The sequence below is a fragment of the Leptidea sinapis genome, chromosome 4, assembly GCF_905404315.1.
Source record: "Leptidea sinapis chromosome 4, ilLepSina1.1, whole genome shotgun sequence".
NCBI classification, from domain to species: Eukaryota; Metazoa; Arthropoda; class Insecta; order Lepidoptera; family Pieridae; genus Leptidea; species Leptidea sinapis.
In genome coordinates this window covers 6,765,632-6,792,168 of record NC_066268.1, presented here as the reverse complement: position 1 = coordinate 6,792,168, position 26,537 = coordinate 6,765,632, and the positions used below count along the sequence as shown (strand labels likewise).

Sequence of the window (26,537 nt, the reverse complement as noted above, 5' to 3'; positions counted from 1 at the left end):
ATCGGGAATAGAATATTTCCGATTGAGTTACAATAAAACCTTTTTTAGAATTTGAATACTGGCCTCTTAGAACCTTAATGACATTAAATTAAATAAATTAAAAAAAAAGTTCAAAATCAAAAACTATGTTGGTTTAAAGTTGACACGTCGTTGACAGAAATGGAGCTCACGCGTGAACCAAGCGTGAACATTTCCGTGCCATAATTTATCACAATTTTCGTCGCGGCTTATCTCAAGATCAATGTCTCAGCGAACTTGTTTCCATTTATGATGTTGAAGCACCGAGTCAAACGACAATATACCGCTGGTATGCCGAGTTCCGACGCGGTCGTGTGTCGCTCAGCACTGTTTCTTCTGCAGGTCGACCAATAACAGCGGTCACGACTGAAATCATCGCAGCTGTGTGAACTATTGTATTACTTGACCGTCATGTGACATAGGAGCAGATTCAGGCTGTTATCAGTATCGGATTGAGTGCAATTCAGTCGATATTACATAATGAACTTTGTGTAAGAAAGCTAATTTCCCGATGGGTACCCCACAATTTGTCCGAAGAGCAAAAGGCGGCTCGTGTAGATTGGTGCTGGAATACTCTGCAACGCTTCAACGGAGGGAAGTCAAATGCCGTTTATAATATTGTCTTATGTCACTAATCATGGCTTATTCATACAAAGAAATGGCTTATTCCTGAAAGAAAACATCAGTCAGAAGTTTGGGTCTTCGAAGACGAGGTCTACCCAACGAAAGTGGTTCGCTCCCGCAGCGTGTCAAAGAAAATGTTCGCTACGTTTGTCTCGAAAAAGGGGCATGTTGCTACAATTCCCTTACAGGATCGGAGAACGGCTACCGCTGAGTATATCACGGTTTGTTTGCCAGAAATGATAGCCGAACTCCGAAAAAATAACCCGAAACGTCGCATCATCTTACATCACGAAAATGCGAGCTCCCATACGGCTCGGAGACAAATGATTTTTTGAAGCAGGTAAACGTTGAGTTGATGGGCCATCTCCTTACAGTCCTGACCTGAGCTCAACGATTTCTTTACATTCGCTAGAATGAAAGATTTATTACGCGGTCAACGGTTTGAAGACCCCGAAGCAGCTGTGGAAGCGTAAAAATCAGCCATTTTGTCAATATCAACTTCAGACTGGAATTACTGTTTTAATGATTGGTTTGCACGAATGGAAAAGTGCATTAAGTTGAACGGAGAATACTTCGAAAAACAATAAAATACAATTTATCTATATCGTGCATGTGGTTTTTCTTATTCCCGATCATTTCAGTGTGCCCCTCGTAGATTCAAATTCAAATTCAAATAATTTTATTCAAAATAGGATTTAAAATCACTTACTGAACGTTCATTCATTCAACCCATTCAAATTCAAATATTTTTATTCAAAATAGGATGTGAAATCACTTATTGAAAGTCAAAAAAAACTACCACCCATTCCAAAGTGAATGCCTCAGGCCTGAGAAGAATGGGCGCAACAAACTCAGCGGGCTTTTTTTTTCATCAAAAATATGTTTTACAATTAAAGTAACATTTACAAAGTAACATTGTACAATTAAACTTATTATTTAATAGCCTGAGGGCGGTCGCTCCATTCCCAATCTGTGGTATCATTAAGAAAGTCATTTATGTTATAGTAAACTTTACCACACAAACGTTTTTTAACAATTCTTTTGAATAACGTAACACCTTTGTTTTGAACATTTTCTGGGATCTTGTTGTAAAAGCATATACATCGCCCCACAAAAGACTTACTAACTCGACTTAGCCGAGTAGTAGGCATCATCAGTTTATGTCTGTTCCTGGTGTTAACATTATGGTTATGACAGTTTCTGGCAAATTCACTTATGTGCCTATGAACATATATTACATTATCAAGAATATATTGAGAAGCAACAGTCAAGATGTTAATTTCTTTGAATTTTGCTCTCAATGATTATCTAGGACCTAGGTTATAAATAGCGCGAATAGCCCTCTTCTGCAGCACAAATATTGTATTAAAATTTAATTAACATTCAAAAGAGACTACCTCAGACCTGAGAAGAATGGGCGCAAAAAACTCAGCGGGCTTTTTTTTTTATATAAAATATGGATTACAATGTGATATCGTATAATAAACATTTATAATTAAAGAGCCTGAGGGTGTTCGCTTTATTCCCAGTCCGTGGTGTCATTAAGAAAATCGTTTATGCTAAATAACCTTTCCCACACAAACGTTTTTTAATAATTCTTTTAAATTTCTTTTTACACATTTGTTTTGTACATTTTCTGGGATCATATTGTAGAAGCATATACATCGCCCAACAAAAGACTAACTCGACCCAACCGAGTAGTAGGCATTACAAGTTTATGTTTGTTCCTCGTGTTAACATTGAATGTCACAGTTTCTAGAGAATTCCTCAATGTGCTTATGAACATACAGAACATTATCAAAAATGTATTGAGAAGCAACAGTCAAAATGTTTATTTCTTTAAATTTTTCTCTTAATGATTCTCTAGGACCTTGGTTATAAATCGCGCGAATAGCCCTCTTCTGCAGCACAAAGATGGTATTAATATCGGCCGCACTGAGAAGATGTTATTATAATTATGGTGTGCAAGTGCACTCTAACAGCCGTTCCCAATATTCAGTCTATCTCCGGTTGTAGCCTACTTGTGATAAAAGTCGTAACTATCGTTGACTTTTCTGTCCCAATAAACTTATAGACGGTAACTCACCTTATCCGTACACGCTGTCTGTCAATGGGAGGACGTATAGCTTACCAGCGATAGAAGTTTGAATGGAAATTGCAATTCACGTCCCAATGGCGATAAGAATGACTTATCGGGTATATTGGGACAGCTTCAGATTATTGACAGCAAATTACTGACAGTAGTAATTTATCTCTATCTGTAGATAGTATATTGCGAAAGGCCGTTAGTCGTACATAAGGAAGGCACAGTGAAAAATGTTATTTTTATAATACTCGATAAATTTAGTTCAATATATTATGTAAGCAAACAAAATAACCAACGAAAGTACCATTAAACATAAAAATTTGACAGTCAATACTTAGGTAGTATATTAATTATGTAATGGTTAATGAGTAATTAATTGGTCTCACTAAATATATTTCTAACTAGCTGACCCGGCAAACGTTGTTTTGCCATATAAATTATTTTTATAGTTAGACCGTTTCTTGGACATTGCAACATTACTTTATTTTTCTAAAATAAACGAAGCCTAAGTTACTCGTTATTACATCAGCTATCTGCCACTAAAAAGTCCCGTCAAAATCAGTCCAGCCATTTCAGAGATTAGACGGAACAAACAGACAGACAGACAAAATTGTAAAAAATGTTGTTTTGGTGTATGTACCGTATATATATTCATATACATGTAGTAAAAAACGGTTATTTCAATATTACAAACAGACACTCCAATTTTATTTATATGTAAGTATAGATGTTTAATTACATACTCACCTTGTTTTAAATGTTTATTTAAATTTGATATTTTTAGTGTTAAAAGTTAAATATTATAAAGAATGAAATCATTTTACTTTCCCTCATCCTCTCCACATAAATCAACTTAAAATTTCCTTCTCAAAGCCTGTCACTATCTCTTCGAGTTGGATTTAGTATCCCGTAGCACAAATTAGGAGGTAAAAATATTGTAGTTGAAATAGCTTTAGTCCACGATTTTAATGCTACTGCTCAAGTAGTGTTTTATTTACGTATTTTACCCGTTTTGTGGTATGAATATTTTTCGTTATTTGCTTGAAAACTGCATAACCTTGTTATAAGAGTAGTAGCACAGGAGAGAAGTTCTATCAATTACAATTTTTAAAAATTGGTTAGGTTATGTTAGAACAGTTAAAACAACGAACCGAATTGTAGGCGTTTCCCCCCTTTCCGTTTCTTTCCTCACCATTTACAAATTAGGGAGGGGAGAATGAACCTTCCCAACCCTTCAAACTATCATAATTTGAGGTATATAATGCTTTTTCTCTGGAACGGTGCATTACCTTGTAGGTGTTACATAGGAGTAGTATCTTGTAATTGGAGTAGTATCACTTCCCCAGTTGGTACTACGGGATACTAAGTTTTAACCATCTTTTCTTTTAGGTCGAAATCTGTATAATAGGTATTTCGTTAGGCACAAAACTTACCAAGAGTAAACAGTATCATGTACACAATCAAACATAACAGGGGAATGAAGGCATAAGGTGCCACGTTGTACTTGAAATACGAGTCCAGAAGAGCGTATACTCCTATGAAACCCTGAAATTAAGATTTTTTTTAAATATTTACTCATACTAACTAACACCTTTTCTCAATACCAGATCTTAAACATAGATATTTTACTCAGATTATGTAGATAAAGATGTATAAAATATAATAAAAAGGTTTTATAGGCAATTTACCAAAAACAAAGTGAGTCCAAGTGAGGTCGTCCACATGAGGAGTTTCCTGCCGAGTCTGTCCACTACTAGCGGGGTTACAAAACTGGTTACCACCTGCGGAGAATATATAATTTTTAATATTTTATGATTTTCATGACTTTGAAATGTACGAACAACTAAATCTGGAAATTATTTTATGGGCACTACTCAAGTTTGACAAAACTACCATCAACGTGGCAAAGCTACATTTGTCAGCATCATTTGGATATTCACAACGGGCCATCGCTAGGCCACAAAACACAACATCAAATAAATTTTATCAATAAAGAAAAACTATTATTTAAACTAGTTACTAAATGTCTCTTCTTTCTGTGTGCCTCATTACAAAGGCCTTTCTTTTACGATTTCTACTGTCGTCTGTCTTAAATGCATGTATTATATTTATCTTCCTATTGAGTCTGGTTTTTTGGTTGGTTCTGGTTTGGGGCGAAACACGTGTCGAATTGGTGAAAGACAAAAGAAAGCGGAATTAGCACTGAAAAAAAAACTCATATCACTTAGATTATTATCGTAATGGGAAGGTGTGCCCCTGAGTTGACGCTGGTGCTAACGCGTTTATTCCGGCACTCTTATTCAAAAGGTGTAGTCCCTGGAAGTGGAATGGAAGTCAGCCCTTGTCCATCCCATCCAAAATAAAGGAGACATTTCGGATCCGGCCTATTGCTATTACCTCCCTGCTCTCCAAAATAATGGAAAGCATAATTAACCGCAAGCTCTTAGTATACCTAGAAGAACCGACAGTACGGTTTTCGCCATGGTCAGCGGCGGCAATCGAAAGCAAGGGGGAAGGCCTGGCAGTAAGGCTGCGTTTCCACCAGAGATGTTCGAGGGAAATATGTCGTGCCAGGATGTCTAGCTGTGATGTGAAAATGTGTGAAGGTTTCCACCAAAGCTGTGCGAGGAAAATGTGTGGTGCGAGGATGTGTTGCGAAGCTGTGAAATTATAGAACTAATAAACTCTGCATCTTCTGCTTCCATTTCTTCATTTTTCAATGAATGATGGTTAAATATAAATGTATCTTCTTTTTCCAATTATCCATATCTATTTTGCGCACTTCTACTTCCAACAAACTCCGCGTATGGACTGTCTGGTACAGTATGTAGCAAACAAGTGGACCTCCAGCTTCCTCACTGGGTGAAGCATACAAGTCGTTGTCGATAGTTATTGCTCGAACCCCAAGACCGTGAACGCTGGAGTGCCCCAAGGCTGTGCCTAGTATCGGAATACTGGGTCTCGAAATCTCGAGCGATTGCCAATTCCGTGGTCATCTGGAGGGCAAAGCCAAATTGGCGTCATAAATAGAGCACGGCAATACTTCAAGCCGGCCCACATTCTAGCGCTCTACAAAGCGCAGGTCCGGCCACACATGCAGTATTGCTGTCATTTCTGGTCTGGCGCACCCCAGTATCAGCTAGATCTATTTGACCGTGTGCAACGCAGAGTAGCTCGAACTGTCGGGGGCCCAGTGCTCTGTGAACGGCTGGCTCACTTAGGGTTGCGTATCGATCACGGGGAGTGTTCCGAAGAGCTGTTTCACCTGATTCCTGTCGCCGAATTCCACCTTCGCACGACACGCCATAAATTAGGATATCATCCCCACCATCTGGATGTGTGGCTGTCCTCCACTGTGCGCTTTTCAAGGCGCTTACTTCCACGTACTAAAAGCTGTGGAATGGAGCTGATTTTGATGAATGATTTTCCATAAAAAAATATACTTATCGATGACAAGATTGTCAATAAAAATGATAATTTTAAGTTTTTCGAATGTCAGGCAGCTTTGCAAAGCTTGCAAATAAACGTGGGGAACTTTAAACGTTCGAATAAACCAATCATAATCAAAATGTATAAATACTAATCACACAAATAAATTTTGAAAACAAAAGTTTTATGAACGATGCGGTACTCGCACCCGCGACCTTCGCCTTCCGAGTACTCTTCCAACTGAGCCTACCGTTCGAGTGACGTATCGTTGATAAAATCTTGTATGCTTTGTTCAACTCTCAGGTTGAGGCTTCATCGTTCATATAATTTTGTTTCAAATTTTATTTGTGTAATTAATCCCAGAAGTAAGGGTTATCATTTTAAAACATAACAAATTGTTTAAAATGAATATACATTTTAAAATAAAATGTAAATTTTTGCATATTCTTGTTTTATTCTAGGTATAACTTTATAACAAGTTTATTGAGTTAAAGTTTACTGTTTAAATCACGCCATACTTTGACGTGATTTCAAATGATCCGTGTGTGCACGGAACCCTTTCGATTGTTTGGCGAATATTATAACTTAGGTACCTTATGTGTGTAATGACGTAATTACAAGTAATTTACCTGAACAACGCCCATGACTATGGTACCATTCGAGGCAGTAATCCTAGCCCCCACCTTAACAAGCAGCTCCTCCATATAAAACAAAAGGACGTCTATCCCAGAAAGTTGGAGCAACATTGCAAGAAAAACACATATACCTGAAACAAATAACTTACTTTAAATATATTTTATTTGATATTTTAATGAGGTATGACTTTGTCATCCCGGAATGCAAAAGTAATAGAGAAATCCCAGGGCCATGGGTATCGTAAGAGATTATGGCTTTTTGATATGGAAAAGTCATGCTGCCGTTCCGCAGTAATAAATACCACACTCGCACACAAACTGGCGTGAAGTAGCGGCCAAAAACCACTTTTTTTCACATAGGTAATTGTTCAAAACCGGCGCCAATCCACCGTTATATGACAGCGGCAGTACGAAAAATTACCAACTCTGCCCGTTCGATATTAGAAATGGACTGTATATTGTTTGGTCGGCGTAGTAAAAACAAACTGTGAAAAAAAAGAACAGTGCTTATACCACCTACCTTTACTGCTCCTCGTCACACAGTATCTAGCAGTGCACGGCCCTAAAGGAACCAACGTGGTTTCAAAAATCGAGGGGCGGCTGAGAACGTCTCCCACAGCACCTTCTCGTATGGAGGTCACAAATCGAAGAGGGGGTGTGCAAGTTAATGTCCCGCCACACATACGCCACGCGATTGTCGCGTCTAGCGCCACCAATTTGCTACCAGTTTTGAAACTGGTAGCAAATTGGTACTATATTAATATAGGGTTGAAGTACAGTAGCGATAGACTTTTGCCCAATAGGCTGTCTTAGCTTAATCTCAGCATAATTTCAGCTGTCAAATGACTATAAAACAGAAATAAAAGATTATGCTAAGCTAACACTCAGCTAAGTTTTAATTTAACTTTTAGTATTAAAATTTAAAATTACGATTGCATTGAAATGTTTAAAAACAATTAAATTATTAATTTCAATTTATTTTTAAAAACTTACTTTCAATATTATATTAATCAAACAAAAACATTATTTCAACAATGCACAGTTTAAATACATTGAACTTTTCACTAAATCCATTAAATTTTACTTATAAGATATATCTACAAAGTACTAATGTCGCACAATACGTCAGCTGTATAGCTACAGATATAAGCGTTTTGGTGACGCGAACTCAACCATCCAAAAAATGTCTAACAATCTATACATATTTAATAATTTATTCACCAAAAAGTGACCAACGCGGCTTAAGAAGTTATCACCTCAAAAATAAAAATAATAATAGTATAGATTTACCCAATGCTTTAAGGTTTCCTCGCGTTGCCCAAAGATCTTTAATACTGGGTTCCGTCTTGAACTCTCGAGCTATCATCACCCGCAAACCTTCCAACTCTGGCTGGACAGCATCCCTTGAAAGACCTCTTAGTTTCTGCAGGACTTTTGATGCTTCTTCGGTTCGACCTGTAAATAATTCTACATAATAACTGGTTCTAAATTAAATAGTTGTTTATATGGTTTGGAACGTCTGTCTCACCCTCGCTTCGTATCTTTTTATTACGTATCATAATAAAATTGTTAAAAAGAAACTAAAAATATACGCTATAAAAGAGGAAAGCATTTTTTAAATATGGAGTCGTTCCGTAGCGACCGATGTCCACTTTGTAAATAATTTAAAAAAAAAGTATTAGTGGACCTCTCCCGAGTTTATAATATTATGGAGTTCTTAATAATTAAAAATTATTTTGTACTTATTAAAGTATTATTTATTATAGAATGACAACTTGAATATTCTGAGAGCGATGCAGTTGTATACTTATTTATATAATCAAGAAAACTTGTTGAAATTCTGTGGAACCATCGATGGGGTTACCAAAAAATATATTAATATTTTTTTTATGAAAATAAGGGACGAGACCAGCAAGACGTTCAGCTGATGGTAATTGATACGCCCAAGATTATTGAAAAACCCAAAAATTCTGAGCGCTTGTCACCTTGCGACATAAGATGTCAATTATCATCTATTTAACTTCTTGTTTTGAAAGTACCTTTATAAGCCAAGAAGAATGGTGTCTCCGGTATGAGCCAGGTGAAAGGTACGTACAGCAGAGATAGAATACCCCCCACAGTGTTGAGACCCCAGTAGGATGTGAAGGGCCCGATAGCATACGCCAACAAGAAGCCGACATTGATGAAGAGAAGAAATAATGCACTCAATGCGCCCCGGTTTTTGTCCTGAAATTTGACAAATGTATTAGATATACAATAATAATAACTCTGAGTACAGTTTTTTCCAACAACTTTTATGATCTCATCAACCCATTGTTCTTTAGAACGTCCTCTGCCTCTCTCACCTGGTGGTCCAGATCAATTGGTGAACAGCTTACCTATACCATTACCTACTCTTTATTTCTCTTAGATAATATGTATATTCAGTCGAAAATTGAAATGTTAATATATGTCATAAATTTTTATATATATATAGAACGTCATTGAGTACGATGGTTACATTTTTATTCTGACGTTTTGTTCATCTACAGTACTTGGGGACTGATTGGAGGTCGCTTTTTAATTTCAATGGCTTCGTAATAATCTTGGGAGTAACCTATTCAAATAATATTTTTAACTTACTTCAGCAATCTCCCCAATATACAATGGTACCATTGCAAACTGCATCCCTGTAGCGCAGCCCCACATAACTCGTGCTGCGTACATTGTCGATAAATCTGTAGCAACTCCGGCCAAAAGCCAGCCCAACAGAAGTGGAATGTTTGACCCCATTATAATCCATCTCCGACCGATGTGTTTTGAAAGTGGCACCGTTATAAGCGGACCTGGGACGAAAATATAATACTGTCAACTAAATAAATTACGATACTGAAAATTCTGTGAAGCAAAACTCAGCATACGCGTCTATTAGGTAGTTTTCGTTCCGTTGAGTTTCGACCGCGCTTTGAATACAACGCCACGCAATGACAAAGTGTTCAGTGAAAAACAGCAGTCCAAAGAACACCATATCCAAACTTAAAATCCTTTTTAAGCTTAAGCTTAAGAGCACCTTTAAATTAATAAAGTTGTATAACTAACTTGACGGTTTCAATAATTTTGCTAAATAATTACATTTCAATTGCTAAAACAAAATGTTCATGAAGCGTGTTCGCGTAACTACGTCTCGCCCGTAACGTAGTACTTCTAATGAGCGTATACAATAGAGCATGAACATTACTGCCATGAAATAAGGTGTTGATTTGATTGAATAATTTATTGTTATCTTTATAAGTTAATCAATGTGTATGTATACAACGCCGCTCGGACACTTATGAAGGCGATTGGGAGTGTAGTTTTCTATTGTACTTCAATGGTAATAAGAAATATGGAGGGAGAGTTTTATTTAAGGGAAAAATGACAATAAACAAAATACTTAATAAAAAATATGATTAATATCTGAAAGCCTTTGATAATAAATAGAGAAAATATATCATTCACCGACATAAAAGATATTTAATACAGTATGGTTTTCAAAGCACTACCTATAGGTACTCCACATCATTTCAAATTTAAATACACAAATAAAAAATGAAAACAAAATTTTATAAACGAACCCACGACCTCTGGCGTTCCGTGCCAGTGCTCTGCCAGTTGGCAGTGGGAGGCTCCTTTGCAAAACGGCGTCTTTTTGTGCCGTAAAGCAGTAATGTGTAACACATTATTGTTTTGACCTGAAGGGCACTGTAGCTAGTGAAATTACTGGGCAAATGAGACAACATCATATGTCTCAAGGTGACGAGAATTTTTGGGTTTTTCAAGAATTCCTAGCGGCACTGCATTGCATTAAAAAATGGGCAGGGCGTATCAATTACCATCAACTGAACGTCCTACTCGTCTCGTCCCTTATTTTCATAAAAAAAAGGAACAGACATAAACTTATAATGCCTACTACTCGGCTAAGTCGAGTTAGTAAGTCTTTTGTGGGGCGATGTACGTACTTTCACAACAAGATCCCAGAAAATGTTCAAAAGGTCAAGGTTACTATAACATAAATGACTTTCTTAATGATACTACAGATTGGGAATGGAGCGACCGCCCTCAGGCTATTAAATAATTAGTTTAACTGTACAATATTACTTTGTAAACATATTTATGAAAAAAAAAGCCCGCTGAGTTTGTTGCGCCCGTTCTTCTCAGGTCTGAGGCATTCGTTTTGGAATGGGTGGTGAGTTTTTGACTTCCAATAAGTGATGTCACATCCTATTTTGAATAAAAATATTTGAATTTCAATTTGATGCTTACCAAGAAGTCCACCGAGAACTAAGAGAGATCCAATCCAGTTCTCTTCACTGAGGGTAGGCGGTCGAGGCAGCGGTGAGTTGTCTGATCTGAGCTGTGGGAACACGGGAGATGTCCACCCCATTGACATTCCAGTACACAAGCTTCCATAACTGGCTGAAAAATCAAAATAAACTTATTTTTGCGTGCCGTTTGGTGTCGAGATACTTGGCCCAGAGAATGTACAAAATACTATCTTCCCGCCTCAATAGGGCTTCTGGAAACCCAAGCGCTGGCAGCTATTTCGGTCAACGGATCAGCCTTGCTATCCAACGCGGAAATGCTGCCAGTATTCCTGGATCGCTTCCACGTAATGATAGTTTGAATTTTATGTAGTCATAGTATTGTAAATATAGTTATAAAATAAATATCACTTATTTTTTGTAGTTTTATTTAAAGAAGAGTTGGATAAACGAGCTATAACCGAAAAATCATATTCATTTGAATCACCTTGTGTGTGGATCTATGCATTTATATACATTATGTATATTATATATTTATAGATAAAAAATGTAAACAAACGGACTATTACTGAGTTATATTGTCATTAATGTGGCTGATTCAGACTCTTCCGACAAATCATCTTTAATCTCTAATACAGGCGACAACGATTAGAACAGGGAATCCATTATTTAATCAAATAAAAAAATTTTGAAGCCCTGAAACTTTGTTTATATTCTTTATCTCATCTCGTTGACCTTGCTTATATTGAGTACAGACTCGATAACTTTTGTTTTTATGTATTTATTATTTACATTTACTTTTTTTTGACTTACTCGTGTAATTCATTGAGTATTTGATGCATTCACTGCTCACGGCTCGGATCCAAGTGGAGCGAGGCTATAGTAGCGGCGTTTTCCACTCGGATCCGAGCAAGAGTACCGCCGGGGTGTAAGAGGCGAGTTAACATTGCTTTGAGGGGCCACTTTGGCAATGTATTCAACTTACGAAAACATTCATGGGTACCAAAAAATACAATCAAAATTCACCTTAAATAGTTTTGGTTTTTATTTTTTATTTATTATGTTGGCAGTGAATGTGTTAAGTATTTTTGTAGCATCCCTTTACATATATAGTAATTGAAATGATTTTTAAAACGATGAAGCTGATAAATGTTGATTTAAAATCAGTGGCAATCAGTTTCTTACGACTGTTTCTCATTAAAGCTCAAAGTGGTGGCAAATGTAAAAAAAAAAATTAGAGATTCATAAGTATCCATTTCATTGACCTATCTACATTAATAAAGTCATTATGATTTGATTTATCATTTTGCGAAGTGGTTGTAAATGTAAAAAAAAAAGAAAACTTTTCACAGTTTTAATTTCTTTGACCTGCGTGAATAAAGTAATTTTGATTTATCATCCTGTATGTCAAAAGGTGAAAATTTCAAGTGAGCAGCTACTGACTAGTGACTAGCAAAAGATACTCAAAGGAGTCTCGGCCCCAATTTTACTAATACTTTATACGTAAGTATATATTCCTACTCTGTGCTAATACTAAAGGCTGACATCAATACATCGATCTGAGACTTTGCTTCAACGTACCTTTTTTTTATGGAATAGGAGGACTAACGAGCGTACGTGTCACCTGGTGTTAGGTGATCACCGCCGCCAACATTCTCTTGCAACACCAGAGGAATCACAATAGCGTTGCCGGCCTTTAAGGAAGGTGTACGCGCTTTTTTTTAAGGTACCCATGTCGTATCGTACCGGAAACACCGCACAAGGAAGCTCATTCCACAGCTTTGTAGTACGAGGAAGAAAGCTCCTTGAAAACCGCACTGTGGAATACCGCTACACATACAGATGGTGAGGATGATATCCTAACTTGTGGTGTGTCGTGCGAAGGTGGAATTCTGCGGCAGGAATCAGGTTAAACAGCTCTTCGGAACACTCCCCGTGGTAAATGCGGTAGAAGATACACAATGAAGCGAGCGACGTCTATACGCAACGCCAAGTGATCTAGCCGTTCACAGAGCACTGCGTCCCCGAAAATTCGAGCTGCTCTGCGTTGCACGCGGTCAAATGGATCGAGCTGATGATACCTAGCGAGTTGAGTCGAAGTCCGTATTTATAAGCATCGTTTTGAGTGCGCGCTAAGTCTTAGATTGCACTTAAGACCACCATTACGATGACTTAGGAAAAACTCAGACTATAAGCCGAACAAAAAGGAGATAAACAATCTCTTACGTCATCACAAATACTGTTTCGACGTTTTAAAATTCCCGTACTGTCTGCTGTCACCCGTTTAGCTGTCACGGATTTAAAAAAGCGTTCCATACCAAATAAATGAACAAGTCCGCATTTCACATAAATCATTCATCGATTTCCACTCATTTTAATACAAAATTAGTAGATCTATTCATATTTAGACAAATTATTATTTGGTGTACTACAGATTCACTGAAAATAAAAATTATCAAAAATATCAGTTGTCAGCCAGAGGTTTGTAGCTACATATATAGGTATAGGTGAGATGTGCTTGAGTTGCACGCGCGACGTTAGGAGGCGAGAGGCGAGAGCGGGGCCGCGGCGGGAGGGCACCGATTCTAAAAATAACAATAATCGTAACTAAAATCCTTATAGTAATAATAATAATATTATAAATGTGAAAGTTTGTATGTCTGGATGTATGTTTGTAATTCTTTAACGCAAAAAACTACTAAATTGATTTTGATGAAATTTTATAATAATATAGCTCACACACCAGAATAACAAAAAGGCTATAATTTATAAAATTATAGTGTGAATTATCCAAAATATAAAAGAAGTGTGAAGTAAGTAGAAAAGAAATCTGCAATCTGCAAGCTATTTATGCTTGCTCCCCAAAAATCACAGGACTTACAAATATACATGTTTATCTTAAATAATCCAAAACAAAACAGTGAACCATAAATACAATAAAAATTATTAATTTATTTGCATGTAAATCTTGTTGAACGCGGGCGCCGGGCAGACAGCGATGAAGGTTGTGTCCGTAATGCGAATTTATGTATTGTAATAGTTTTAAAGTTTTTTTTTGTGGTTAGAAGACACGTATAGAAAGATATTTACTTTTATAACATTACATCGGTAGTTTACTTTACTTTATACTTAACATTTACTTACAATAGTTCCACAACATCTTAAGAGTTTGTGGTTGTTAATTATAAGGAGTCAGATATTACTTAATAATTTTACTCTAAAATCCTACTAATATGATAAATAGAAATGTTTATTTGTTTGTGTGTGTTTATTGCTTCGTCACGGAAAAACTACTGCAATCTGCGTGCAATTCATGTTTGCCGTGTAAAGCCCGTAGGAGTTACAAAAATACATATTATAATGTATTTTGGCGCAAATACTACAACAAACCTATTATAAAATTGAAAATAAAAATACTAATATAAGTGTATTAATAATCTAATATATAAATATCTCGTGTCATGGTGTTAAACATTGAACTCCTCCGAGACGGCTTGACCGATTCTCATGAAATTTTGAGTGCATATTGGGTAGGTCTGAGAATCGGACAACATCTATTTTTCACCCCCCCCCCCCCCAAATTTAAAGGGTGCTCCACACGATATTTTTTTTATTTTTTTTTAATTTGATTGATTATGAGTCAGCATTAAAAAATACATACAACTTTAAATTTTCACCCAATTACTTTTGTATCGCGATTTTAATATCGGCAATACAACGTTTGCTGGGTCAGCTAGTATTTATCTAAATAGGTATTATGATTCGACGATATAATACCAACATTTAGTTCAAGCATTCTTATTGCATGAGCAATTGTATTCAAAACATTATGTGGTAACCATTATATTGTTAATACAACGTAATAAATCATTCATAGTACCTACATTTATAATGTATGATATAAAATGATATTACATCCGCTTTACGGTAAACTATGTTTGATGTCCTGACTTTGTGTATCAATTTTTTGCCGAACTTGTCCGAGGCTGAGACCTATAAAGCGTACTCAGACTTTGCTCAGAATTTACTTACGTAAAAAATTTTATAAAAATAACCGTCTTCAAAAGCACTATTCGAAAACAACAGATATGTACTTAAAAGTGTGAAAATAATTGCGTCTTTTATATAATCTAACTAGCTGACTCGACAAACGTTGTTTTGCCATATAAGTTATTTTGAGTGTTCGACCGTTTTTTCTGAGACTTACTTTTTAAAGCCGACATTCACGTCCACAAACGTTACAGTCTCCGACTAGTGTGGCGATGCATTGACGATCACAATGTAGTTACACATATACCGTGGTGGTTAGCGATCCTACCTACTAAGCTAGAGATCCCGGGTTCGAATCCCAGTAAGTGCAAGCATTTATATGATGGATATGGATGTTTGTTTCCGAGTCATGGATATTTATATGTATTTATGTATGTTTATATGAATTTATGTATGTTTAAGTAAGTATATTGTATTAAATATATAATTGTCTTGTAACCCATAACACAGGCTATATATGCTTAACTTGGGGCAAGATAATCTGTGAAAAAAGTGTGTCAATATTATATTATTATCAATATTATATAAGCTACAAGCTTACATTACTACAAACATTGAATCTGACTGTAATTTAATGACAATGCATAATTATGTAAAAAGATCGATTTATTATTATTATTAAATTATTCTTATCAAGTTGCGGGACGGAGGCAGTAACTTATCGTTAAACTAGCTGACCCGACAGACGTTGTTCTACAGAACAACACATAATATATAAAAATACCGTTTTTCATGAATTTGTCAATAATATTTCAAAACATCAAGAATTATTTCGTAAAAATGCTCCCTCCCGTTTAAATGAAATTGTTTCACAGCGAAACTGTCAAACCGTAAGTCACTTAACTCTCTCATAGAAAATATGTCCCTACAAAACAAATATTGAATATAAAAATAATTATGGGTCCCAAATCGAAATAAAAACTATCCTATCTCTCAAGTTGGACCAAACTATACTCCATGAAGTAATCCCCATTAAAATCCGTTCATTAGTTTAGGAGTCCATCGCGGACAAACAACGTGTCACGTAATTTATATATATATATATTAAGAAAATACACTAGCGATTTCTACCGCGTATACTATATTATAAGACTACACGTATATTATAAGAGTAAACACGATTACAGAGTCTTCAACAGACGTGTACAGGGTTCACTTGATGGTAAATGATCGCTCATTACTAATACGTGCCAAATCGAATTTTATGAAAATCAAAACTACTATATTCATGTAGGTCAACAAATGACGCTTATGAATGTCAAAAGTTTTCTTTTCTTTTCTTCCACTTCAGAAAAGATTTGGCAAGAAACTCGCTCTACTATTTTAAAACAACTACAAACTACTACAAAATTATTATTACTTAGTGTACTTGAAGGATACTTTAGATAGGTAGGGGAGGCCGGGGTTGGTTGTGACATTTTTTTTACAAACTGTCATATTTTTTGATTGGTTTGAGTGTTTTACCTGAGTATAGGTTTTTTTGATAGAGTAACTATACAGGATCTTTATTTTACTTGAAGGATACTTTAGATAGGTACCTACTGCATAATTAAAGGTACATTTTCAGCTCAGTTTTACGTAAGAAAAGTCGAAGTACCTACGCTCTAAAGATCTCAGTTTTGCTATCAAAGAAATATATTTGTAATAAACTTGTTTGAGTAAAGGTATTTAGATATTTACTAAAGTATATATAAACGGAAAATCTTTGGGGGAGGCCTTTGTCCAGCAGTGGACGTCTTCCGGCTGATGATACATAAACGGTACCCTCACTGAAATTATTCTTATTTAGGCTAGTCAACGTGTTTAAAAATGTGTTAATTTCTTGATGAAGCTCCTAAAAAAATAAGCGACGGCACAAAAAACATTGCAAATGTTATTAACAAAAAATATAGCATTTTTCGTTAATAAATCAAAAACTATTGATATAAGGAATGATACTTATGTGTATACTTGATGTGATAAAGAGGAAAAAATTTCCAAAAAAAAGTTCCGATTGCCGGAACTCTATCTCTGTAATATATAATTTTAATTCAGCGCCAAAAATAGGTGTCCATGTGGCCGTATATAAACGTACATAAAATAGTTCTTTTTAGTGACAAACGTTCATTAAAAATATTGAGTAATTTGTGGTACGTATATCATCCAGACTCTTGAAAGTATACCTAAATCCCAGTAGAAAAAAATTAAGTTTTTCAAAAAGTTACACTTAATTAACAATTTTTTTTAACCGACTTCAAAAAATCAAATATCAATTCGATTGGTATTTTTGTTTATGTATGTGCGATTACTCTGAGATTTATGATCCGATTTACGTAATTCTTTTGTTTGATGCGAAATATATGCCATTTGGTCTCATAAAATTTTACATAGTTTGGCCCAGTAGTTTTCATTTTATGAACATTTTTATGAAAACTAGCTGGCCCAGCAAACGTTGTATTGCCATATAAAGTTATAAAAAAATTCAATAATTAATATTTTTAGGGTATAAAAAAAGATGACGACCGACTCTCAGACCTACCAAATATATCGGACATAAAATTTATGGTACTACAATAATCATTATATTCGATTGCCATATTGCAACTCTAATGCCTGTCTGTGGATGGATTAGAATAATATTAAAATCGCGATACAAAAGTAAGTGTTGATCGTAGATGGGTGAAAATTTGAAATTGTATGTATTTTTTAATACTGACTCATAATCAAACAAATTTAAAAAAAAAATGTCAAATAAATTTCGTGTGGACCACCCTTAACATTTAGGGGGATGAAAAATAGATGTTGTCCGATTCTCAGACCTACCCAATATGCACTCAAAATTTCATGAGAATCGTTCAAGCGTTCGGAGGAGTTCGGTCCCGCACACCGTGACACAAGAATTTTATATATTAGATTTTCGTCTACCTGGATGACATAATTGTTTTCTGTGTACGGCTTTTTTTGGAGTTTTCATTCAGCTTGATTATATATTATTATTAAATGACACTAAAACGTAAAAAATAAAAAAAACTACGTTTAAAAAAACCGACTTCAAAAACTGAAATGTATCAAATAACTAAAAGTTTTATTTAATACACCTCTTATGCAAACTTTTACCTTTAATATTAATAAAATACTATTATTTGCTTCTATGCTTTGTTCAACTCTCAGGTTATGTTCATCTACAGGATCTACTTTACAGTTGATAACCTGCTCAACCCTTATATTTGCATATTAGGAAATCGACTTGCAAATGTAAACAATTATGTTTTAAAGTAGTAACTCTCACTTCTGGGAAAGCAGAAGTGAGGAAAAGAAAGAAAAGAAAAGAATAAAACTGAAAGAGCGCTGGCATGGAACACGAGAGGTACCGGGTTTGAGTCCCGCATCGTTCATAAAATTTTGTTTTCAGTTTCATTTGTGTAATTAAGTATAACAGAAGTGTAACAGAAATATTGATTTAGAATTCCTAAATCTGAGAAGGCCTCAGTTCATGTTACTTTTTAAAAAGCAGCCTATTGCCATATCCACTGCGAGGTGTATATATTATCCGTGTACACATATCTATTTTATGTACAATTTAAATTTGTACATTTCCTAGATTCAAATACGTTGCAAGAATAAAAATATTTAAATCGATTAGTAAGATTTTACGGAGCATTATTGACATCCTATTTCAATTTATATTATCAAAGATTTCTATTCTATTTTGTTAAGTCTTAAAATAATGGTAATGAAAATAAGGAAATAATTAGTAACTAAGATAAGAAGTAATTTAAGCTGACCTCCTAGTGTTAACTGTGTCTAATTTTTGTTAATCTACGTATTAGGGCGGTGGCACACCGTCGTGCTGATACAGCAAAAACACTAATCAAATCAAATCAAAATCAGTTTATTCACGTAGGTCACGGAAATGAGAGGAATGTAAAAAAAAAATCTTATTGAATCTACCGCTACTTCGTAAAGGGTTGAGCTAATGAGAGGAAGTAGCAAGAAACTCATTGCCACTATAAATTTGTATTACAAAAAACTTTATGTATTAGACACTATTACGAAACAGTGTAAAATCTAATCTATTTATAGAGACTTTGCTTATAAAACTTACCTAGCGCGAACTTGACTTTTGCATTGGGCTGTCTTAGCTTAAGCTCACCATAATTTCAGCTGTCAAATGACTATAAAAACGAAATCAGAGATTATGCTAAGCTTACATGAGTGTACTAACGATAACGTACGTGTGGGAGGCTCTTTTTACATGAAGCCGGCTAGAGTATGGGTACCACAACGGCGCCTATTTCTGCCTTCCTTCTAGTAATTTGTAAACATTACTGTGTTTCGGTCTGAAGGGCGCCTTAGCTAGTGAAATTACTGGGCAAATGAGACTTAACATCTTATGTCTTAAGATGACGAGCGCAATTGTAGTGCCGCTCAGAATTTTTGGGTTTTTCAAGAATCCTGAGTGGCACTGCATTATAATTGGTATGGCGTATCAATTGCCATCAGCTGAACGTCCTGCTCGTCTCGTCCCTTATTTTCATAAAAAAACTAAGCTAAGTTGTACGTAAGTAAAGTCTGAGCAAAGTCTAAGTACGCCTTATATATCGCAGTCTAAGTACAGCGAGATTCCTTAAAGATATTTTCACTATGAGATCGCCTTAAGGTCTTGCCATGAACTGTTGTGGGATGGAGGTAGTAACTTATTGTTAAGTGATACCCAAGCTAGTTCTACTGCATATACTATTAAATATACGGTTATACTTGATGGTAAGTGATCACTTCGCTCATTACTAATACGTGGCAAATAGAATATCATCAAATCAAATCAAAATCGCTTATTCATGTAGCGCAAGGAAATGACACTTATGAATGTCAAATGTTCTTTTATTTATTTCCAGTTCGGAAAAGATTGAGCATGAGCGAGCATGCAAACAAGGCGTCGCGTTTGGTTTATTACGAAAAAAAATAATATAAAATAATTCACAAAGCGTATTGATAAAACCCACAATGAAAACTTATTAATACTAATAAACTATCGAATAAAATAAGTTTTGTGTTTATAGCTATCATAATTTTATGATAGCTATAAACAATTCAAATAAAAAATACTATTTCTCAAAAAAATAAATCTATCGAGATTTATTTTTCGTAATCGTGTTTTCGAGACTGCGATAATTTAGATAAAGAAATGAAGATAAACATGTCAAAAAATAGGAACCGTAGTATTTGTAGAAGTATTTTAAGTAGATTTTCAAAAATGTTACTTTTTAGGACTATAGCGCCTTAATGAAAAAAAGTGGTAAGAAACTTATTGCAACTTTGGTACGGCCGGACCATCGGACGGTCCGGTGGGTGCCTCGCCCCATTTGGTCTGGCATCGTACTTGGTACAGTCTGGATGATAAAAATAATAATTTCGTGAGATTGGCAATGCGACATACCACTAATATCCGCTACCATATCGCGTCCGATGGCTCGGCCGAACCAAATCCGAATATGTGTTTAGGCTATAAGAACCCGCAAGCACTTAGGTACAATAGGAATTCTTCGCTCGCGTGTTGATATGCTTAAATCGAAGAGTAAGCAGAAAACACGCAAACATGGTGTTTTTTGACAAGTTTTGTGGTGAAAGTATAGCATTTCGAGCTATGAACTTAACTCCTGTTACACATATCCTTTAGTCTTACTTGTAGGTTCCTAATGCTTGCTCTTGGTTATAGTTAACACTGCCGAGCCTTTTTGAACTACCACTTTTTTTTGAAGTTAAACAAGTTTTTTGGCATTGCGTGACGCTTTTTTTGGTACTTCTCTCAGAAAAGTTGTTCTTATAGCTTGTACTTTTTTGTGTAGGTTCATTAATTCAGATTAGTAGTGAATAACGAGGATTGTAAGCATATAAACTGTGTTCCACGCAAGAATTTTGAAAATATTGGCTTTGTTACATAGATGGCGGGCCGGCAGCCGTGAACTCATATCGCTCAAGGTCGCTGGCATTTAGTGTCGCCTTAAATACGACGTGTCAAATATCATTGAAGTGAAAACATATTATTTTCATATTTTTCTTTCACCAGGATCTCATAAGCATTTCAGAATTATAAATCTTCAAATTAATTTTAAAAACTGAACATAACATTCATTATTGCTTAGAGGTAACAGAAAAATTAAAAGACATGTATTATAAATTCAGGTCGGTCTATTACACAGGTCTATTCTAAGTCTATGGTATGTATGTATGATCAATATACCATAAATATTTCGTTGAATAATTCATGTCTCGTGTACTTTAAGATGAAGTGATTAGAACTCAGTAAGGTAGTGTAGCGTGTATGTAGAACCAGTATTTAACCTTGATTAAGTAACATAAGTTTATTAACAATACCAAAGGGCAATATCGGAAATATGTTTTATATTTAATATGTTATGTATGTAATAGCTTTAGTGTTATTTCCGCTAAGTTTTGTTATTTTTGTATGAAAATAAGGGATGAGACGAGCAGGACGTTCAGATGATGGTAATTGATACACCCTGCCGATTACAATGCAGTGCCGCTCAGGATTCTTCAAAAGCCCCAAAAATTCTGAGCGGTGCTACATCTGCGCTCGTTACCTTGAGACTAATTGAACTTGAGAGTAATTTTCACTAGCTACGGCGCCCTTAAGACCGAAACACAGTAATGCTTACACATTACCCATAATCAAGCCGGCATCCTGTGTAAAGGAGCCTCCCACTGGTAGTATATTATGTTTAAATGAAACCCTCCCACCCGCTCCCACGGCACAGTTAGGGGTTATACCATATACTTACAATATACTAGTGATTAGACAACCGGACAGCCCGAAAATTGTTACAACCAAATTTGATTTGTCAATGTGTGCGTTAGCTAGTGGTTTTAAATTCGAAATACTACGGAGTTAATGTCAAGCGTGGCTGACTGTTTACGATTTGTCGATCAAAACTGGTTACAATTTGAATTTGAATTTGTAAATTTGAATACAGATGTCTTTCCCTCTTGCACGCTGTGATGTAAGTATAGACTTACCCCCTTATTCATAACGGTCCGCTAACTTTAAACAGCCGCTAAGGAGTGTTTTTTCTCATTGTGACTCTTAGGTCAATGGAAGAAGACAGAGTGAGAATTAGCAATGCTTTAAGTTAGCAGACTATTATGAATAAGGGGGTTACAATATACTACCGTACAAATACCGATATCAAAAACAATTAATATGTGATTGTATATTATTATATTCAGTTTAGGAATAAAAATAAAGTGCAGATCCCGAATATTTATTATATTTTAAAAGTACTTTATTTTATTTAAATAATAAAATCGCTATTAATCGAATACTAATCTATTATGAGAGGCATCTTCATAGTATATTTAAATAGATCGATTTTTTTTGGAGTATATCTCGACTCAATTAAAATCGAATCGAAACAACTCATTGTCACTTGGTGGGTCTGTGGTTTTAATGAAGGGTCATTTTTTGCGTACTAAATACCTACACGTAATTCGCAACAGGAAATATTTGAATTTAATTTCAATCCCATGCCGTTGTTTTATGTTTTTTACGTCGAGTTGACTATTCTTATTATATATATACATACGTACATGGTAAAACAATTACAGTGAGTGCTATTTAGGTACTATTTATTTACTGCGTAGTAGGAAACAATGTACCTATTTACTTTATCATGCGATTATATACCGACGTGGCTTTTACATCATTCTTGGTTCAGAATAACTCTGTAGGTAGTTAAACCACCCTAGGCAGCAAAGTTCATGCAAACGAGCGCTACCTTCTTAAGGCGAAGGGTAAGCAGAAAACACGCAAACAAGGTGTATTTAGACAAGCTTTGTCGTGAAAATATAGAATTTGGAGCTATGAATACTACTTTATCATGTTACACATACCCTTAAGTCTTATTTGTAGGTTGCTAGTGCTTGCTGCTGGCTATAGTTAACAATCCAGAGTTATTTTGAACTACCACTTTTCTTTGCAGTTAAACAAGTTTCTTCTCGGCATGACGCATTTGTTTAGTGCTACTTTCAAGAAAGTTATGCTTATAGCGTCTATTTTTTTTATGTAGGTACATTTATTCAGATTAGTAATCAATAATTAGGATTGTAAGCATATAACTGTTTGCGTCTATTTAAATGATACGTTTTCCACGCAATAATTTTTAAAATATTGGCTTTGTTACATAGATGGCGGGCCAACTGTCGTGAACTCATATCACTCAAGGTCGCTGGTTAGTGTCGCCTTAACAACCTAACCTAACCTAACATTCTTAAAATTATTTTTCTCAGAATCTGGGATACAAGCCAGAAAAATAGTTTTGTGGATGAAAATAGAATTATCAAGCTTTATTTTATGCTAACATTTATCGAGACAATAAATATTTGTGTGTTGCGGCCCATGATCCATATAATGCTAGTCATTCTCCAAAGATAGTTTGTGACTGTTTAATAAATATAATATAATACTAGCTGACCCAGCAAACGTTGTATTGCCGATATTAAAATCGCGATACAAAACTAACTGTTGATCGTAGATGGGTGAAAATTTGGAGTTGTATGTATTTTTTTATGTTGACTCATAATCAAACAAATTTTAAAAAAATGTAAAAAAATTGTGTGTGAACCACCCTTAACATTTAGGGGGATGAAAAATAGATGTTGTCCGATTCTCAGACCTACCCAATATGCACTCAAAATTTCATGAGAATTGATCAAGCCATTTCGGAGGAGTTCAATGTTTAACACCATGACACGAGAATTTTATATATTAGATATTAATAGCGTAGGGATGTTGGTTCGCTCTGCATATATCACGGGAAGTGCTCAGAGGAGTTGATCAATTAATATAATCCCCTCTGAGCAGGAAGTAGCTTCTGCTTATGAGAATTTTATTCTGACATTCCAGTTCTACTACAAGCACTCTTGTCTCCTACACCAGTGTTGCTGAGCCACTACTTCTTTTGTTTAAGAATGTAAACACAATTTCACATTCAGATTTGTTAGCCAATAATAAGTTCAGTAATTCACGTCATAGCACCATAGAGCATTAGATTTTAATAGTAGTATTGAACATGGCGTGTTTCCTGACCTTCTGAAATATAGTAAAATTACACCAATATTTAAATCGGGACTCACTTCTGACCCGAATAACTATCGTCCTGTTTCGGTGTTCCTTAGTAAAATTTTTGATAAAAATATTTTAAAGCAAATGCTTACCCACTTTAACACTTGTAAGTCACTTCATATTAAACAATTTTTCTTTTGTTTTTTCAAATTGGCTTTACTAGGGGACGCTCGACTACGGATGCAGGTGTTAAACTCATCAGTTATATTTTGAGGCCTGGGAGGAATCATAGAATGCACTTGGTATCTTCTGTGATTTATCTAAGGCTTTCGAATGTTCAACATTCAAAGGCCAGGAAGCTATGTCACTATGGTATACAATGATCTGCGCTGGATCTTCTGATCTCATATTTAAATAACAGAATTCAGTGGGTCATGGCAGAAGATATTCTGGGACTCCTCTCGGTATGGGGGTACCACAAGGGTCTATTCTTGGACCGTTCCTCTTTCTTATTTACATAAATGATCTACTTAACCTTGAGGAGAAACACATTGTTTACGGATGACACTTCACTCATATTCAAAGTGAAAAGAAGATAAGTTTTATAGTATCGTGTACTGGTTTGGTCTCACTTATTGATAAATAGCCATAAAACTAAATATATTAAATTTACTGCGTCAAAAGTCAAAAATGTATATGCGAATATTTTATTAAATGCTATATTTCATCGCATTACTCTTGATTTCAAATTGCAATGGGGCCCCCATATTGAAGGATTGGCGAATAGGCTTAGGTCTGCAGCATATTATGCGGTTAACAAAATTAGACAGTCAACTGACTACGGCGCGACTAGTTTACTTTAGTTTTTTTTCATAGTATTATGTCCTATAGTATATTGTTATGGGGGAAGTGCAGCCGATATTAATACCATCTTTGTAGGTACTGCAGAAGAGGGCTATTCGCGCTTTTTTTTTTAAATTTAAAAACGTTTGTATGGGAAAGGTTACTATAACATAAATTATTTTCTTAATGATACCACAGAGTGGGAATGAAGCAAACACCCTGAGACTCTTTTAATTATAAATTCTTATTGTACGATATAACATTGTAATCCATATTTCTATAAAAAAAGCCTGCTGAGTTTCTTGCACCCGTTCTTGTCAGGACTGAGGCACTCAATGGGTGGTAATTTTTGACGTTCAATAATTAGTGATTTTAAATCCTATTTTGAATAAAAATATTTGAATTTGAACAGATAAATTCCACCACCGGACATCACGTTAAAAAGCGAAATGGCAACACACACAACTTTCGTTTCAAGACTTTGTGGTATTTGGGACGAGAAGATTTTACTATTATTATTTATTAACATTATAGTAAATAATAATAGTAGAAGTAAAATATATACTATTATTATTTACTTTCTTGTTTTGATCTGTTTTATCACTCCAAATTCGAAATGAAAACTGCAAAAAAATCTCTTTTTAGTCGACTTCAAGAAGAGGGATTATCAATTCAGTTATGTTTATGTTCTTATTTCTGGAGTCTGCCCCATGTATGGAACGGAACGATTTTACGAAACAGCAGGACAGGGTCGCTTGATGGTAAGTGATCACCGTAGCCCATACTCTCTTGTAACACCAGAGGAATTAATCACAAGCGCGTTGCTAATCTTATAAAGCTTCGAATAAATGTACATTTTTTTTATATAGCGAGGGGTTCGGTCGACTGTCCTGAACTGCTCGCGCGCATTGGTCTTCAGGTTCCGTTTGCTACACTCCGGAGACCACGGTGCCTGCATGTTCCCGGAGCTAGAACTAATTATAGACAAAATAGTTATCTACTGCGGGCTGGTCGGTCTTTCAACGACCTGTCTAAGCTATTAGACCTGGATTTGTTCACCACTCCAATTAGGCAGGACAGCTCCTTACCGAGAACTTTTTCAATCAGGTGTAATTGTAAATTTGAGTTATTTTCTTAATATTTTTTTTTCTCTATCATTTTATATAATTTTCGTATTTGTTGTCCACTTAACTCTTACATCATATATCGATTCCTATCTGTGAAAACTTTTAATTGTCCTTTTGTAATTATGTATGTAACTTATATTTTTCAAACTCGCTGTAGTAGTGTAGTTTTCCAAAAAATGTAAAATAAAATAATAAATATGAATTCGAAAACCGAGAACATATTGGTACGTGACGGGTGAGGATTGAACCGGGGCGTCGTGGTGAGAGTTAAAGGTTTAAAAAAAAAATCATGCGATATACTTACAGAATGTTATCATTATATTTTTTTTTGTAAATAAAGACATGAATATTTTGGTTGTTGCAAAAACGGCAAGCAACCATTTGCGT

General features: G+C 35.3%; 2 protein-coding genes across 2 annotated transcripts in view; one reads left to right on the top strand and one right to left on the bottom strand.

The window, feature by feature from the left end:
- The window catches only part of LOC126979784 (uncharacterized), a 193,436-nt gene that overhangs the window by 61,587 nt on the left and 105,312 nt on the right, over window positions 1-26,537 (top strand). The gene's annotated exons all lie outside the window — the stretch shown is intronic.
- LOC126979842 (facilitated trehalose transporter Tret1-like) overlaps window positions 1-26,537 on the bottom strand; it is a 32,073-nt gene that overhangs the window by 3,405 nt on the left and 2,131 nt on the right. Inside the window, exons 2-8 of the mRNA XM_050829404.1 lie at window positions 11,074-11,226; window positions 9,415-9,617; window positions 8,832-9,018; window positions 8,083-8,247; window positions 6,787-6,923; window positions 4,417-4,509; window positions 4,162-4,273 (exon numbers count right to left, since the gene is read on the bottom strand). Of these exons, the coding sequence (XP_050685361.1) occupies window positions 4,162-4,273; window positions 4,417-4,509; window positions 6,787-6,923; window positions 8,083-8,247; window positions 8,832-9,018; window positions 9,415-9,617; window positions 11,074-11,226 (1,050 nt within the window). The remainder of the gene's footprint in view (window positions 1-4,161; window positions 4,274-4,416; window positions 4,510-6,786; window positions 6,924-8,082; window positions 8,248-8,831; window positions 9,019-9,414; window positions 9,618-11,073; window positions 11,227-26,537) is intronic.